General features: G+C 36.8%; 2 protein-coding genes across 4 annotated transcripts; one reads left to right on the top strand and one right to left on the bottom strand.

Moving 5' to 3' along the window:
• Positions 1-3,082: 3,082 nt before the first annotated feature.
• Positions 3,083-13,645, bottom strand: ewsr1b (EWS RNA-binding protein 1b). 2 transcript variants are annotated; one of them, XM_041998765.1, is made up of 15 exons: positions 13,558-13,645; positions 13,055-13,091; positions 12,684-12,735; positions 12,426-12,573; positions 12,056-12,257; positions 11,699-11,958; positions 11,420-11,579; positions 7,427-7,461; positions 6,815-6,844; positions 6,603-6,718; positions 5,987-6,116; positions 5,778-5,888; positions 5,398-5,524; positions 4,950-5,306; positions 3,083-3,444 (listed from the first exon to the last, which is right to left on the bottom strand). In XM_041998765.1, the coding sequence occupies exons 1-15, from the start codon at positions 13,571-13,573 to the stop codon at positions 3,408-3,410; spliced, it is 1,818 nt and encodes a 605-aa protein (XP_041854699.1). In that variant the 5' UTR covers positions 13,574-13,645; the 3' UTR covers positions 3,083-3,407. The 2 variants fall into 2 exon arrangements, with proteins under 2 accessions (XP_041854699.1, XP_041854698.1); XM_041998764.1 differs by having other exon boundaries at positions 7,427-7,464.
• A 1,567-nt stretch (positions 13,646-15,212) lies between these two features.
• On the top strand, positions 15,213-17,453 carry rhbdd3 (rhomboid domain containing 3). 2 transcript variants are annotated; one of them, XM_041999903.1, is made up of 5 exons: positions 15,213-15,619; positions 15,699-16,082; positions 16,555-16,681; positions 16,773-17,018; positions 17,102-17,453. In XM_041999903.1, exons 1-5 carry the CDS (start codon positions 15,430-15,432, stop codon positions 17,268-17,270), a joined length of 1,116 nt encoding a protein of 371 aa, XP_041855837.1. In that variant the 5' UTR covers positions 15,213-15,429; the 3' UTR covers positions 17,271-17,453. The 2 variants fall into 2 exon arrangements, with proteins under 2 accessions (XP_041855837.1, XP_041855838.1); XM_041999904.1 differs by having other exon boundaries at positions 15,699-15,881.
• The last annotated feature ends 668 nt before the right edge of the window (positions 17,454-18,121 follow it).

Consider the following 18,121-nt stretch of genomic DNA (forward strand, 5'->3'; position numbering starts at 1 on the left):
TTAACCCCATGTTCACCAACTTATCACCACACAAAAGTGTCAGATTATATGAAAATCATAGAATGGTCATTACAGACCAGAAAACATAGCAACTTAGAATAGTTGGACATTTTCCTCTAAGATTTGCTGTTTAATTGTAAATTAGCCTATATAAGAGAAATAATTATTCTAAAATTGTATATATACTAGTTAGGCTATAGTACAAATCTCTGAACCATTTGCAAAGGCAGCAGTTGATACAAATTATGCTTAAATTAAACCCCACAGCTGGTTTGGCTTATTGTGAACTTTTAACTAAGTGTTGCTAAACTAAGTGCACTAAATGTGTTCTTTATTCCATCTTACAAGAAACACGTTTTTTGAGTTTCTTTGTTTAGGGTTAAAACACAAAATAGTTTTAAATAACGAACTCACTGTTAAGCATCTACCCCCAAAAAGCCTGAAGCCACTGAAGGCCTTTAAAGCTTGCTCAGTATTGCGAGACAATAACTTGCATTATTCAAGCTCCTCCCTCTCAACTTTCTAATCTTAACAACGACTGAAGGGTATGACAAGGTAAAAGTCGAGCACTCACAGCATTGTCTAAAACAAGTAATCACTACGACTGATTTGTAGAAGACAGCTCACAAATCAGAGATCTCACACTAGCGGGGACAAGACCTGCAAACCCCGTGACAGCAAAACGTGGGACTGATGATAAATAGAATACAATATACTGTTATCAGTAGCTGAACCAACTGTTAACAGGGTACAAGCAGCCAGTTCCACAGCACATGATCTACTGTGGCCATAAAGATATTTGTTTCTCGCAAACTGTAGAAAATAACGGGTCTGTTGCACATGTGGGGAGAACTGGATTTCAAGTAAGCCCAAATTCTCATTGTTATCCTCTCATCAGGAAATATGTCAAGTTAAGAATGACCATGTAAGACTGTCACCGAAATGTATTATTGATCAAAATGCATTTGGAAATTCTGGTGAAACTCCTGACTGGTCTGTAGTTGCGTGCTTTAAAAAGCACTGGATGGGGAATCTGAAAATTAAATTAGAACATTACTATGAATCCAATGTGGTTATTGAAACACATAAAAATAGTAATTGTAGTAGTTCCACTTCTCTTCACCTTTGATTTTAATAAAACAAGACCATTTTCAACTCAACCTCAGTCTGTCATATATCAGCTCAAACCCAGAACAAGTGGTCATGTTGAAGTTTTTGTTTTGTTTGGTTGTTTTTTAAGAGGTTTTAAAGAACTCTTTTTGTATGATAATGTGTAACTTAAGTTTGTGGATGCAGTTGTGAGCAGTGTTTACCGTTTAAATGAAGTAAAGATTGTAGGCAAGATAATCATGGACATTCACTGCCTTGTGTAAGATTCTTTTTAATTATATACAACAGACAATGATGAGTATATTATTTAAAATGTAATGTTTACAAATAGTATTAGTAGTAGAAAGTGTTGGATCATATGCCTTTCACAGAATGGTGAGCCCCTTAATTAGCTTCTCCATAATGTCTTTTTTTCTTGTAAATAAATAAATAAATAAATAACCATCTTACCTTTTGCTAATTAACCTAATTTCCTGCAAGATGCCCTAACATGTTTATTTCTTAAGCATTGCTCAACTTTTGCAGTCATCTGTTGCACTTGCTTCATTTTCTTTTCTTTTTTTTTAAATTTTGCATGACTAAAATTCTGGATGAGCATATACTGTTTTAACTAATTATATGACACTTTAACTTTTTTCTTTTTATAAAACTTTTTCTTTTTATCTTTAAATCTGAGTGACGTTCATGTCATCTTCTCATAAAACTGTCTTAGAAAACCTTCACCCCCATCCTTTAATTCAACTCTTTAACTTCAAGGTTTATAAACCTGTAATCTAAGTTAAAAACTTTCTGACGTGCCTATAATTCTTCCCAGAATTCCTGGTCTCATTTCTACTTGAGCAACTCGTGTTTACTCTATGCATGTGACTGTTTGAATATAAGCATAGCCTTTGCCAAGAAGGAGGGCTTGTTTTCATTTAAAAAAAAAGGGATGTCTGTTTAAGAAAGGGAAAGAAAGGGGAGGGCAGAGGAGAGAGGAAAAAAGGGGTGGGGATTGATGAGATCATTTTTTTGGGCAGGCAGGAATGAATCAGCTTTTCTATCAGGAAAGAGAGCATGTGAGAATACCGCGCTTTATATTCACATGAACAATTACCAGAGCAAATGAAATCAGATGTAAGAAGTCAGCTGTCATGAATTCCCCAGGCTCTGTGGGGAATATTACCAGTTTAGAATGAGGAAGACAATAGAAAATACTTTTCCAAAACCACCTAGAAATCAGAAACAAAGAGGTCAAGTATCCACGTTTTATTAGACAGAAATGAAAGTGTGCAAGTGAACTAGAAATATTTAAGGTACTTTTGACTTCTATACATGTAAGTGTATGGAAAAACAGCCTTTATAGCCATGTGTTTGACAGCGATTCAACATTTGTGACAAAAACTACTTAATTCCATTTAAATAGTTATTTAATCAAAGACCATGAGACAAAATTTTATTCCAATTTTTCTTTTCATAGTTGATTAGCTTTTTTCAGTCCTGTTAATTTTCTCTGGCAGCAAGTCAGAGGAAGCCAAAAAGAATGACCTTCTGGTCTGAGGAAAAATAATTTCTTTGTATAATTTGCAGTCCTGCCCTTTTGTATCTGCACTCAGATGTAAAGGTGCCATAGTCATTTAATCAAGAGCCACTAGTTTCAGTCCAACCTGCCCACCTACTGGCAAACAAGTTAACAGCTTTGACTAGGCTCATCTGAACAAGTGCTCAATTGAAACAGCAGGGTCAGTGATTACTTTCATTTTAAGCCACGTTTATTTGATGTGCATCATTTCTAATTCAGTTATACAACAAATTCTCTTCTTAAGCTACATCATAAAACTGTTTCAGTTTTAACATTAACTACAGCTGAAATGACTACATATGATTAAAGAACCAGTTAACTGCAATGAACACAGAAGTGTCATGTTTGACAACCTGAAAGAATCTCGTTTCATTTAGTGACATTCAGTAAATAGGCGCACAACTTAAAACATCAAATCAGTAAAATTTTATTTCCCAAGTTTACATCATACAGTTCTAAATAATGGGAAAAGGGAGGCAGTTACATTTACTAAAGAAAAATATTGCATTCTACAATACAATGTCAAAGCTAATCTGCATATTAAAAAAAAAGGCAAAAAAGAAAAAACAGTACAAGATGCTGCATAAACATGGATAACCTAAAACAAAAATGGAACCACAAGTTGACCAACTGCACAAGTTGTATGAAAGCAGTTCTATGATAATCAAAATATGGAATCATAAATTAAAAGTTCTATTAAAAATCAAATTCCACATGAAGTTCAGGAAGTTGTCCTTCAGTAAGGTCGGTCTCTACGCTCCAGGCGATGATCCCTAGGAGTGAGATGACAAAATAAATGACAGAGCTTCAAAGTCTTACCATCATAAACACAGAACACATTCAGAACACATCTGAATTATTTGCAACAAAAATGTGAATATAGCTAACAGCAGGGCTCCAGACTGCGACCAAAATGAGAGACAGTGCGAATGAATTTTTTATCTACTCGCACAATGGCGACCAATACATTTGCAGATCTTTTTCTTGCAGTAGTTATAAATGAATTTATTTTGTCGCTAACAAACTTCTGCTTCCCTCTTCGGCCCAGTAGCTCACAGAATGCGCAAATTAGCTGCTGGTTTGCCGACTCAAACTAACTTCAATACGAGAAAAGGAGACGAACACCAACGAAGAAGACGGCAGCCAACGTGCATGTGAGCTGGGACGAACAACCAGTGTGATAACTTATGTGTGAAAAGAGGCGGGTCTTGGGGGGATTGATTATTCCTCAGTGTTGCCAACTTAGCGACTTTGTCGCTATATTTAGCGAGTTTTCAGATCCGTCTAGTGACCAAAAAAAATAAAATAAAAAAAGGGGACTAACAACAAATCTAGTGACTTTTTCTGGTATTATTGGAGGCTTTAGGAGACTGATGTGAATGAATGTAGTTTACTCTTGCCAACGAGGAGCGGGTGCTGTACAGACCCATTCCCCGTCCACAAGCACTCATACCAGGCTTGGTCTTCTCAGAGCAGCACACAGCTCACCAGCTGCATTCAGAGCAGACGACGTTCACCTCTGTTTCATGACCAGGGCCAGGCTGAAAACAATAAATGTGTTAAGCTGCTGCTGGAGGATCCTGCGCTGGCTTACCGTCAGATAGTAATGTCCATTAATGAAGAGTGTGGACAAAAATATTTAAAAAGTTAAGTGTTGTGAAATGTTCCAGACTCCTAATTAAAAAACAAAGTACACTTAAAAAAACTGAACTAAAAATAAAGAAAAATTGACTAAATTATTGCTGTTCTAAACATCTTGCCTTTCCCACGACATCCCTCTTTATGTCAGCATCCAACACAACTATATGTACTAGGCTGATTATGCCAATAGCTACTTTTCTCACTGAGGAGTGGGAACAGTGGCTGGAGAGGAGTATCAGTCCCTGAAGCTGTTTATTGCCAGGAACTACATGGAGCAGTCATACCATGCCCTATGGGAGGGTGGTGCCAAAGTTGCCGTTCTGCTTCGACTACAAAGTGAAAATCAAATCATTTGATTTGACAAGTGTCTACTTGTTTTGTATTAGTGTGGCCAGTAAGATTTTTTTTTATCTCAATTACTGTAAACATTGTAATTTCTGAATTTATTGTTCAAGTATTTATCATTAATACAGTGAAAATGACTGGAAATGTGAATATTTGCTATGCAAGGGCGATTTCAGTGTGCGCCCCTAAATTTTCTGCTTGTGCTCCTAAAAATTTAAGTTAGGGGCCACTGTGCTCCTTGTAAAGAAAAAGTTATTCTGGAGCCCTGGACTATTAATGGAATAATTCCTACCTCATATCCATCTTTCCACCTGGTGGTCCCATTCCTCTTCCACCTCTGCCACCCATTCGGTCCATAGGTGGTCCTCCACGCCCGGCCCCACGGAATCCTCCTCTGTCCATTCCACCACGCCCCCTGAAGCCACCGCGGTCTCCTCCCCAGCCTCCACGGAAGCCTCCTGGTCCACCAGGGCCACCAACTCCTGCTGGCCCACCGCGGTCCATGCCTCTTCCTCCACGCATTCCCATTCCACCTCTGCCTCTGTCACCACCTGGAGGAAAGGGGGGGCCACCACCCAATCCTTCTGGTTTGGGAGCTTTGCACTGGTTACATTCCATCCTCCAGGCAAAGTTCTGGTTGCCACAACCCCTAGGAACACAAACCAATACACACGTTACAAAACTATTTCACACTTCCACAGAAAAAGCACTCAACAATGGAAGACATGAAGATAACGTACGGATTTGGACACTCCCAGTCCCCTGCCCTCTGTTGCATATTGCCTCCTGTAGGTCCACCTCTGCCCATTCCACGTGGACCACCTCGTGGACCAAACCCACCACGGTCTCCTCCACGGCCCATCATACCTGAGGAACAAATTACCACACTTTTCTATATGTTGTCATGAAAATATTAATTATAGCCTCTTTAACTTTAGATGCAAAAAGCTTCAATATGGAACAGGGTTTATCAAACAGGTTGGTTACATGAAGCATGATGAGCCCATGTGTATTTTTTTTTTTTGTTTGTTTTTAACTTATTTACATAGGTATTTTCTCACTAGTAGTCGACTGTAACATGGCTTCAGATATTGTATAAACAAATACAGTTGACATTTACCTCCACGGCCCATCATGCCATCTCTCATGGGCATACCACCTCTCATTCCACCCATCATGGGTTTCCTGCGTGCCATGGACACCTTTATCCTTCGGCCTTGGAATTCTTTCCCTATAATTTAAGATATTAAACTTTGACTAATGCTTTATAGATTAATATATTTCACTGAGATTTGCGTCATGTCTGATGTTCAGTCTATAAAATTATACCATCAAAATGTTCCACAGCCGCTTTGGCACAGATGGGCTCTTCATACGACAGGGTGGCATCTCCTTTTGGCTTTCCGGTGTCTTTGTCTGTGTATATGTTTATAGCAGGCTGGCCAAGTCTGCGATTCAGCTAGATACAAAAAAAGACAATTTAGCTTCCACATTAGCTGTACTTGCAACGATATTCCAATGAGGTCTGAAAACTTTGGTGTTAAAAAAAAAAAAAAAAAAAAAAAAAAAAAAAAGTTGTTTAGTGGCCCATTTACACATGTACTGGACAAGAGGGAGACTGGATGGAGGACAAAGCAAAAATATTTCTTAGAAATCAGTATTCATGACAACTTCAAAGATAAAAGAGAAAGCTCCTAATAAACTAATAAGTTGTGTTGATGTCTGAACTACCATGTAACCTATCTACTACACCAAAGCAGTAGATAGCCACTTATATGTAAGGAATTTGAAACATGTACCAATTGATATCTCCACTAGTCATATTTGGTACAACTTCTGGAATATAACAAGCTGGGCAAACTCTGGAAAAGCTTTTTTTTACCTAATGTGTACATTTTCATAAGCAGCCCCACTAGAAAATATTAATTTTAAGCTTGATTCTTACCCTTATTGGGCCAACATGCTTAAAGAACTCTGCCATTTCCTCCAGGTTAGCCTTTTCAGTCAACCCTGTGATGTAAATTGTACTGTTCTCAGAGTCATCTTGCTCTTCTGGCCGTCCTATAAGTAAGCACAGAACAACAAAATCAATTCATAAAATGTACATTTAAAGTTGGCATGAACTGTCAACAAGAACTTTAGTGAGAGTTCACTCACCCATATCACGTTCATCGCTGTTCATAGGCCCTGTAGTCCCATCAGTTGAGGAAGAAACAAAACAAAACAAAAAACAGATTGAAAGTCAGTGTGTGAAACTGAAAGTCTATACATGTGAAATACTACAAAACAATCCAGCCATTTCCTTATAGACGCATGACTCATATTGGGAAGTTGAAAATGGTATCTTATGGTACAAAATTCCCACAAGTGATATAAATTGAATTGAAAATTGAACACCTCAGACCCTTTGGCAAATTGTGTCATTTGAAAAGCCTTTAAGACCAGTGAGAAATCCTCAGGAAAAAAGTGGATTCAGCTCATTTGCTAGAGCAGCAAACAAACACTTTAAACGGATCATTAACCTGTCAAATGCTTGTCAGACCAGAAACAGTGACTGAATTATATGAAGTACCTCGGACAATATGGTCTCAGGCAAAAAAGAAAAAAAAAAAAAAAAAGAAAATGAAAGAATACTTTCCCCAATATTTTCAAATGCGTTTGTATAAATAAATTTTGTATACCACAATATAACATCAATACTCAAAGAATATTCGCCCAAAAAGTTTCTGGCTTTGAAAGGACTAACCAGTGTAATACTCGTTAACTTACCACCAGGCTTACTGAAGCCACCTCTGTCTCCAGCGCTGCTATGGGGGAATAAATGGAGATATGAAGGCTTTTCCTTTTACAGCCACTTCCATGGCTCGAGCAAAGTGGCTTGATTGAGGAAGTAATCAAAACATTCTAACTAACCGGACAGCAACTTCAAAAAATACGTCCCATAATTAGAAATACACAATCTAATTGAGGGGAAATGTATAATTTACGTGCAATTGCTTAACTAGCTCAGTACAACTTTAGTGACAGTTTGCAAAAGTAGTTACATTTGTGAAAAAGTATTAATGACTAACATGTTTTAATTAGATAAATGTGACAAATCTGAAACATTTGGACACAGGTAGAAAGATTTCAGATGCACTGATGGCACACATCTAGTACCCATAAACAAGCAATCACCTGAAAACATTACTTCTAATTTACAGCCGACTCATTAAAACATTCTTTGAAAAAATAGACAATGCATCTGAAATTTCACAAACGTATTGTGATTACATTCACCAAGTGATTAAAAACAAAAACAAAAAAACATGGTTAAAGACATAACACCAAAAAAAAAAAAAATAAATAATTTTTTACAGCATTTACCAAGCTTTTAAATTAAAGACAAGATCACTTTATAAACCCATCATGCTCATAAGAAAACACCATCCTCAGTTCTTGAAAAAAGGCAGACTTCGAATCTTTGTTTAAGCTCCTTCCTGCTGCTTAAGCTGGCGACTCTGTACTGAGTACAGATCTTTTTTTTTTAGAGAAAAGATGGTTTAATATGGCTCTCACTGTTACCTGTACGGTATAAATGTGACAAAGCATGTTAAAAAGTGCTCAAAAGAAATCAAACATTTGTATTCCAAACCACAAAACAATTTAAAACATTTCAAAATGACAGTGCCCCCCAACCCAGACCACTTAAATACCTGTGCAAAGCTAAAACTATACTACAGCACTAATTTAACATAACGGTTTAATTTATAAAAGTGTATTTTGTACTGTAGTAATGAATCAGTTATTAGTTATATTTAATTAACCACTACTTCAGTGACTTAATTTGACAAGTGCTTTGATTTTTTTTATTTAAGTTGCATATCAGCCTCCTAGGATAATTACCAGAAGAAAAAAAATACAGGAAAGATCACTGTCAAATAAAACAGCTGATTATTCACGTGGCACTTTTTTTTTTTAAAACTGAGCTTTAGTTTTCTGAGAAAGTCAAGGTTTCAAAACCTCATAATAATAATAATAATAATAATAACCTAATAGTCATGGCAGCCTCAAACAGATTTAATTTTTCATCTTTTCCCTTAGTTTTAGACATCCAATAATGAACCAAAACAAATGTGCAATAAAACTTATTATAATTTTAATAGGGCTTAAATTTATCATAACTTTTTGAAAGAACGAGTGTGGTTTTCCTACTAGAGGGGGAAAAAAAGAGAAAAGAACAAAACACTGTATAAACAGTCAGTCTGCTATATTTACAATTGCTTTTCAAGGTAGAATTTGTGCACCCAGGAGCAGTGGCCTGACTATGAAACAAGGTCAATACAACCAAGTTATTTTCAGGTGATCTGGCTTAACCAACCCCCCAAAAAGATTTTGTTGAGCAATACCACTTTGGTTATCAACTCTGTAAGTCAACCCAGGTGTTCAGACTCCAGATATGAGCACAGTCCAATAGTCAGAGTTGGGACAAAAACACTGCATTTCTGGCACCCTTTAACATAAAAGCTGCTACATATGAAGCAGGAAATATAGCTTAAAACTAAGCCTAAGTTAACTAAGTGAACGGGCAAGTGATGATACTTTGGTCAATATCACCCCTCAATTCATTGAGGGTTACTAGATAACATATAATGTACAATGAGATATCAAATCAATGTGCTGCATGTATAGTACCATTACTTTTTAAAAAAAAAAAAATCATATTCAGTCAGATCCCACACTAGCTCCTTTTAAATGGTATTTTCACCAAGAAAAAACTTAAAAGTATTAAAAACCAACCACAGGGCTTATTGTAAATGTACAATTTCATTCTCTGTCATCCCAGCAAAACAAGGTTTTGATGTTTTTCAGTTATCGAAATTTAATTTTAAATACTTTTGATAAAAGGTGGATTGGATGTAAATGCTACATCTTAGTATTATCTGATGCAAATAAAGTTTGACACACTACACGCTGTGTGGAAAAAAGAAAAAAATGATAAATAAATCTGCAATAAAATCTACCATAAACACTTGCTTTAGAGTTCCATGTCAACAGAAACAGCTTTACAGTAGTCAGTCTTTGTTTGGGCTACACATGCCTTTCTTTCTGATGAAATCTCTAATGAACAGACTTCTCAAAGAGAAAAGTCACTGATTGACTTGGAGGGAGATTAAATGGATACCTTTAAAATTTTTCCCCCTCCAAGCAAATTGACTGGCCAGGAAGCATGGCTTTAAATGAGTTGCTCTTTTATTCACAAAACCTAACCCACTCCAAAGAAGGTTATGTTTGATTAAAATTTACCATGGCAACAGTGAAAATTCAGAGCTGAACATAAACTCAATAAGCCAAAACTCCGACTTTTATTACAGGGTCCTATCAGTTGAAGTAAAATTACTTTCATGAAGGCTATACACTTCTGTGATTCATTAAATACAAAAGCAAAAACCTTGAGAGCTAGCTGTTGCATTGTGAATTTAAACATGATCACATTACACCAAAATCATTGTTTTGACGCATCGCAAAAAACCTTGACCACACCAGGAATATTACTGTAATGCATATACTTAATAAGCCCCAAGTTTTTTCATGTTTTTGGTGTAAGCCTCACTAATTTATTTCCCCACCTTCCAACTTTTGTATGTTGGTTTGACATTACAAAATACAGCCAGGATTGTTTTTAAAAATGTATATGCAAGAAAGCTAAACTTTGGTTGTACAACTTAAGACCAGTTTTAGATTGTATAGTTATAGTAACATTGACCACAGAAACTGAGGCAGATTTTATGAAAAAACACTTTTTGTGTGATAAATCTTTCGGGTTCATTGAAAGAAATACAGGTCAGATAGGAGAAATAAAATGAAGAAATATTATTTTAGCTCTTTGAAGTTTGCTTTTGATATTTTGCTATATTTGGCCATTTTTCAATGTTGCAATTTTTGTGTTTTGGTATAATTTCTTCAATCGAGTCAAATAGAAAAATGTCTATTGTCTGTAACCCTTAAAAAATACCTCAATCACACCCTGAAAATACCAATGAATTGACAAAGATAAAAAATGTCTGAAAGCGATACACTGACCCAAGTTAACATACATTTTAAATAAGTTATTTATGTTTTATGGAAATACTTGAAAAACCAAGGCCTGAAAAATCAGTGTCGGGACTTACTTGACTCCTAACTGTATTTTTGCCCAATTGTAAGTCACCCATGTATGAACCTTCTAATGAAATCCAATTGCGTTAATGTATAAATGTTTGTGCAGATGTTCTTGCAAAACGTTACACATTACCAGTAATACCATGACGATATCCACATTCCCAATTACCCCAAAGGCGATGTTATCATACGCAAACAATGTTCTACGATGAAGACTATTCAGCCTAAATGTTTATGCACAGGTCTCTGGTCAGAAAAACAAAATATGTATGAATTAAAAAATGGGATATTGTCTTACCTTCAACTGTAATGAGGCAGGGCTAAAAGAAACTTATAAGACTAATGTCTGATGGTCTATTTATGCCACCATGTGTAAAGGAGAGGCCAATAATTTATTAGAACTGACTGTTAAAAAAAAGAAGAAAAAAAAAAAGGAAAAGAAGAAGAAGAAGAAGAAAAAAGACATCGGTATACCTCAAGACAATGAATTTGCAGAATTTGTAAGAGTATTTGCTTGGTTATTTCATCAATTTCAGCGTCTTAGCCCTGCCTCAAACAGCAAATGTACCTGTAGAGTCAGAATAAAAAAAATGAGATTACATGCTAAGGAAATACACTTACCCCATTCCACGCCCCATGCCTCCACGACCACGATGCATCATTCCACCTCTGTCAAAGCCATCCCTTCCAGGGCCTCTGCCTTCTCCTCCCCCCTGGTACCTCCCAGGCTCAGAGCCAGGGTAACCAGAACCTCCACCCTGGCCATCCTGTCTGTAGTTACCTATAAAAGCGCAAGGCAGAAGCATCAGTACATACAGTCTTCGTGCTTTGATTTTTAAATCCAAATGTTTCAGTAAAGATTCAAATGGAGCAATTTAGAACAGACAAAAATAAACTTACTGTAATGGCTGGATTGGCTGTAACTGGGCGGTCCACCTTGCTGACTGTACTGACTTGCTGGAGGCTGTCCATAGGAACCAGCAGCTTGAGGAGGGTATGCAGGAGGAGCTTGTTGCTGCTGTGGTGTCTGCTGTTGGTAGCCCTGCTGCTGGTTGTAGCCTGCCTGCTGACTCTGGTAACCAGGCTGTTGCTGTCCATATGATGCAGGCTGGGAGTAGCTACTTTGGTTGTAACTAGCTGGCTGGCTGTTTGCATTGTAACTGCAACAGACACGGGCAAAGACCAATTAACATGTAACACAGTAAGGAACCTATTGTATCTTTTGATTTCTACATTTATCGTCCATGAAGGACATACCTCTGAGGTGCCGCAGGGGCAGCCTGTTGACCATATCCGGGATAGGCAGACTGGGCAGTATACCCTGGCTGAGAGCCATAAGACTGGGACGCAGCTGGAGCAGCAGCAGCAGCAGCAGGAGTGCTGTCATAACCACTGGCTCCATAACCCTGGGCTGACTGAGAGTAGCCATGGGCAGTAGTAGACTGGGCAGGATACCCAGCTGTGGAAGAAAGAGAGCCATGTGTAGTGTTTAAAATGTGTGTCAATAAGTCAACTATTTGTTATCAAGCTAGTACTACTGTTTTTTTTTTTTTGTTTTTTTTTTTAAACAAAGTAGCTCAAGGCACTCACATAAAAGTTGAAAATATTGTGATTTTAGGTCACCAACCTGATGCTTGCTGGCCATATGAAGATCCATACTGTTGTTGCTGCTGAGGGTAACCTCCAGCTGCAGGTGTTGTCTGCGTGTAACTGCTGTCAGCAGCAGCGGCAGCAGGTTGAGCATAAGAGCCATAATTCTGCTGGCCATAGGTTTGCTAATAGAGAACAGAACACTGTTTAGGTGCTATGCAGTACACAGCACCAACTTAAAAAGGTCACTGGTGCAGTAAACAACAATACAGAACCAACACATAATGTCACTCACCTGTGCAGACTGTCCATAACTTTGTGATGGCTGGGCAGCATATGAAGCGTACCTGCAGAAAAACATGCTAGTTTTTAGCATAGGCTATGGGGTCCCCTTGCCTCCTAAATTTTAATTATTCGATTAATAATGGGGTGTATATTCAATAGTTTAACAATTAATATATGTCTGTCTCACAGTGATACAATAATTTATCCTGAATTAATGTTAATTATAATTCAATTTTCATATAATTCAGTAATTAATTTATTATAATTCCATTGCTTTTGCTTAGCATCCATCTCAAGCCTCCTATTCAAGGCCTTTGCTGCAGCAATCGACTCACTAAAAGACCACGTCTTAAAAATGAGAGTTAGCATGGAGATTCTTACCCCTGCTGAGCACTGGCTTGATTGTAGGAGCTGTAATCTGAAATGAACAGGTAAAAAAAAAAAAAAAAGTCAGAACGGTTAAACTTTTTAATCAAACTTCCTTTGCGCGCGCGAGGAGCACGTTCTATATAGGCCGCTTGGGTGGTCGCCATTCAATACGAAGGTAACTTTATAATAAATAAACCAATAAGCTGCGCCAGAACTAGCAGAGGCATAAAGTATGCATAGACAACATACTCAACATACACTCTGTTTGAACTGCTTATGCAATGTAGAACAAAGACCATGCGGCAGTTGACCGCAATGACTAAACGAGCTAACAAGACAAGGCCTTTCACGAAATGCTAGCTTTATTCATGGTAAAATAGTCAAGTACAGAAACGGTGAAACGACGGATAATAACGACAAACACGCTAGTAAGATTAATAAACGCAAATAAATGTTTTAGCTTTTTACCCAATTTATTTGAAAACCTATCTATATTATGAAAATTCCACACTCACCGGGAGCTGACGCCATTTTAGTGTACCCGTACGAGACGACTGGACGGAGTTGGCTGCCGTTCTTCTCCTGGGGTAGAGGGAAAAAAAGAAGAAGAAGAAAAAAAAGAGATGGTAATCTCGCGAGATATAGACGGCAAGGCTGCGCGGATTTTCATCATGATACAAAATAAACGTGGGTTTCCTCGCAATGTACCAAGAATATTTTAGATAATCTTTCTTCGGAAGGGGAAGCAGTTTGGAATATAACTGGGCAGCTTACACTTATAAATAATGCGAAGTTTGGATAGTTGTATTACACAAAACTATAAACAAAATCTTGACATTTCATACTGTCCTTTTAAAATATTCCTTTAAGCCTAACACATTCATCATAAAGTTGTAATTACTGTCAATTTTAATATAAAAAATGTAATCGTTTTACTAACCAAAATGTGGAACTATAGTGTCACATTTATAAAGTTCTGTTGTTAAAGAAATAAAATAGATAAGCCTTACTTACTTAGTCATTTAAACATTTAAATTTTCAGCTTTTTGAATGTGTAATTTTGCAGCTTTTCTTCACATTGATTTAGTTTTTCTTTTGGCTTGGTTTTTGTGTCCTTTTGATTTAGCTGTTTAAAATGTGTCTTTAAATTGTAAAAACAATTGAAATTTAATCTATAATAAAAATACACATTAGTTCCTTCAGATGTGTAAGGGTTTATTTTCACTTCCATAAGTAGCCCTATTATTAATAGTGTCATCATTATATTCTTAAACTTTTACCTATAACTTTTTTTATTGCAGAAATTTTACTTCTAGCATACAAATTAATTTTATCACTTAAGTCTAAGTTACCATTCAATTTGCAATTCTGAATTAAATACTTATATCTCGATCTGCACTAGTAATAGTAAAATATAACCATATTGAGATATGAGGGGATCTATTGAAAAACAAATACCTATGTGTTGACTTTCTCTTCATAAGAATGTGTCACTTGCAATTCCTTACCCAATACAGTGTGGAAGAGGCAAATTGATTTATGTATTCTTTATTTTATTGTATTTTATTTTTTAATACCAGATTGCTGATTATAAGTGTAAACCAACTGCATACTTTGAAAAATGTCATCAGATCAATTATATTTTCCAAAATTCTGATGTAAAAATTCCTCATACCAGAAAACAACACATTCTTTGATTTGAGAAGCTGGGGCCAGTTATTTTTTTATTACTTTTTTTTAAACTAAATCTGTTCATAAATAATTGTAAATAACAGTTATTTTTTTTACATCTGACAACCTTATAAATTTACTAATGTATTAGTTGTTAAATATGGTCTTTGTATTTTCAATCTGTGTGCTATATGCTGCTGACCCATTGACCAGGTCGCCCTTGAGATCTTGATCTCAATGTGTGTGTGTATTTGTGTGTGTGTGTGTATGTGTGTGTGTGTGTGTGTGTGTGTGTGTGTGTGTGTGTGTGTGTGTGTGTGTATGTATGTTTTAACCTAGTTAAATAAAGGTTTAATAATAAAAAAATAATAATAATACCATATCACTCGAGAAAATAATGCAGATGTGTTTTTTTTCTTGTCCAGTAGGTGGCGGTAAAAGAAGACTAAACACTGCGTCAGAACGTTGTCGCACATATAGCCATCAGAAGAAGAAGAAGATTGCGGAAGTTGGAAGCCGTTTGGTTTCCCCTACATTTTCAGGCTGACATGTTTTTAATTTGCAGCATTTAATAGTAACTTTTGAACCATGTCAATATTTTAAAATACCAGCTAAAATCGAAGACTTCAAGTTAATCTTGCGTTATGAAAGTGACATGTGAATAAAAGACTATCGTAGTCGGTACAGTAGCCATATCTGTGGATTATAACATAATTATGATTGAAAAAGCTGATATTAAAAAAATGCTGCGTCGTTTATTGTCAGTGAGACTTAGGTTTGGATCAGATCGCACTGGGTTCTGCCTGGGATCAGCTTTATTTCTAATATTGATGCTGTTGGTGTATTATTGGGGTATCCAGGCAAGTCTCCGCATTGGTCCAGGAGGAGACTTTCCAAGTATCACAGGTAACTACTTTATTGTTTAAAGCATCGGTGTCCCAGAGTTAGTTTAATTAAATTATATAACTCATTTTCTCCCCCTCAGATGTGTTTCTGTATGCTCTGAGTCATGATGACCTATCTTCTCTGCTGGTCAGTGTTACTCTCCTGCTGCTGTTTGGACCACATCAGGAGCAACACTGGGGAACAGTTGCTTTGCTGGCCCTGTCTATCCTCACAATGATCATACTGCCTTTAGTTTACACCCTGGGTATCTTTGTGTGTGGAGGTGAGGCTAGTCGAATTTGTGGTTTCTCTGCCATCCAACTGGCTTTGTTTACAGCACAGTGTCGACAGGCGAAACAGCGGAGGCTCCTAAGATGTTTGCCAGTCTGGTTCCTCCCCTGGCTTCTTTTGCTTATTGGCTTGCTGCTGTTACCAGGGACACCTGCCCTGCTTCACTTCTGTGCAATATGTGTTGGACACAACTGTATCCTTTTTCTCATAAAATAAGTCAATTATTGCTAATTTAAAATGTAGTTTGTAGTTATTTTGTGTTTCATATTGGTTATTGCCCCTTTTATAACCATTCTTTGTCTCTTCATTGTCATTCTCTGTGCCTTTATGGCTGTTCTGTATCTTGGTTTGGTTATTTTACATCTCTGTGACTGTTTTCTTTGGTGCTATTTTGCTTGTAAGGGGTTCATGCACAACAATGTATCTCTTGCAGAGATACATTGTTGTTCTTGGATAAGACCCAGGGCACTCAAACTGTTTGGGTCCTTTGGCCAATGCTTAGTGAATACATTTAGTAACCTTTCTGTTCATCATAGATGTGTGATTAGTTTCAAATGATTTTAGCTGAAAATATCCTACCATATCAGATCTATAATGGCATTTATTTCTATTCAAGTCTTTTTATTTTATTTTTTTTTAAAGAAAATACTTAATGTAACTTGCAGATGGTCAGCACTTTATTGGGATGTTGCAGGAACTGGGGGAGTTCAAGTGTTTGGATTTCATCCCTGACTGGCTATATGTTCCAACCTTGGCCAGGTTCAGATTGCCGACCTACACAACCTCACATAGGTGCTGTAACTATTAAATTATTATTGAATGTTTACAGTCATTGTCTGTGTCACAGTGGCAGAATTAATGATTTCTTATTTTGTTTTTACAGCTCACTTCCCCAGTTTACTCCTGTAGATCAGCCAAATGTGCCCCCAGTTAGCATAGCTTTCAACCAACACTCATGGATGGAACCATTACCTGCTTGGATAGTGGAAGAATCTACTGCACTGTCTAAGGCAGAGGTGCTGGAAGAGCAGATGCTAAGGGCAGGAATACTAGCCTCTTTAGAAGATGCTCCTGAGGAGGACCCAGATGCAAAAGTCGAAGTACCTAAATCATCTGTTTCCTCTCTGCGGTTAGTCTTTTGTGTGTGTATATGTGCAAATATGTCTATACTAAAGCAATCATTCAAAAGTTCCTGCTTATGTTTCCTCTCAGACTCCAGCAGCTGGAGAAGATGGGCTTCCCCACAGAAAAGGCTGTGGTGGCATTAGCTGCATCAAAGCAGCTAGATGGCGCCATTTCCCTGCTTATTGAGGACAGCATTGGCGAGAAAGCGGTGGTGGTATCCAAAGGGAAGAACCCTCCACCACTGCAAAGAACTTAAATAACCTCATACTTCTAGAATGAGCCTGTTAGAGTTTTTGAACTTGACTTACACTACGCTTGGGTTTTGCTGAGCTTCTGTATTCTCCCTGTGGGCCATATATTGAACTGTTTTGTGTTAAAAAGTCCTCTGGAAAATGGAGATGTAAGATTATGTGATCTCTAATTAAGTACATGCAAACTGTTTGGAATGTTTTTTGTACCTCTACATCACAAAGAGCAGATGTCATTCATTTAAGTTATAAAAGTATTTAATGAATACATCTGTACCACAAATGAGAACAGGTAACATGTTAAAATGAAAAAAAAAAAACAAAACCAAAACAAACAAATGAACAATATTTTATTACACTGATCATTTTGACAGGATTATCTTAACACGATAACACATTTGTAGGAAAAAAGTTCAAAATATGAAATGGTTACGCAACGGAATACGACATAAACTACAAATGATCATTTAAATAGGTTCACAATACAATAAAAGATGAAAAAAACAAAGTATTTTCATCAACCGACACAACAGTGGTAAAAACAGGTTCAAGTTCCATTCCATCCTTTGTGAGTGTCTGTGTTAAAGATTTTGAAATGGAAAGTCAAGTTTGCAGAGCGCTGTTTTTATTACAGCTTTTGTTTTCAGGTTGCAGCTTTATGTAATGTAAATGATTGTGCCTGTTTTGAACACATTAATGTCCAAAATACATTGCAGTCACATATCAATATGTACTTTCAGTGGGAAAAATAAACACTCACACTAGAAAACTACAAATAACTGTTAGCAACGCATAGCTCACACAGAGATGACTTCATGTTTTTAGTGCACTACATAACACTGAATAAAACAATATGATA

Source organism: Melanotaenia boesemani, chromosome 11, assembly GCF_017639745.1.
Source record: "Melanotaenia boesemani isolate fMelBoe1 chromosome 11, fMelBoe1.pri, whole genome shotgun sequence".
NCBI lineage: Eukaryota > Metazoa > Chordata > Actinopteri > Atheriniformes > Melanotaeniidae > Melanotaenia > Melanotaenia boesemani.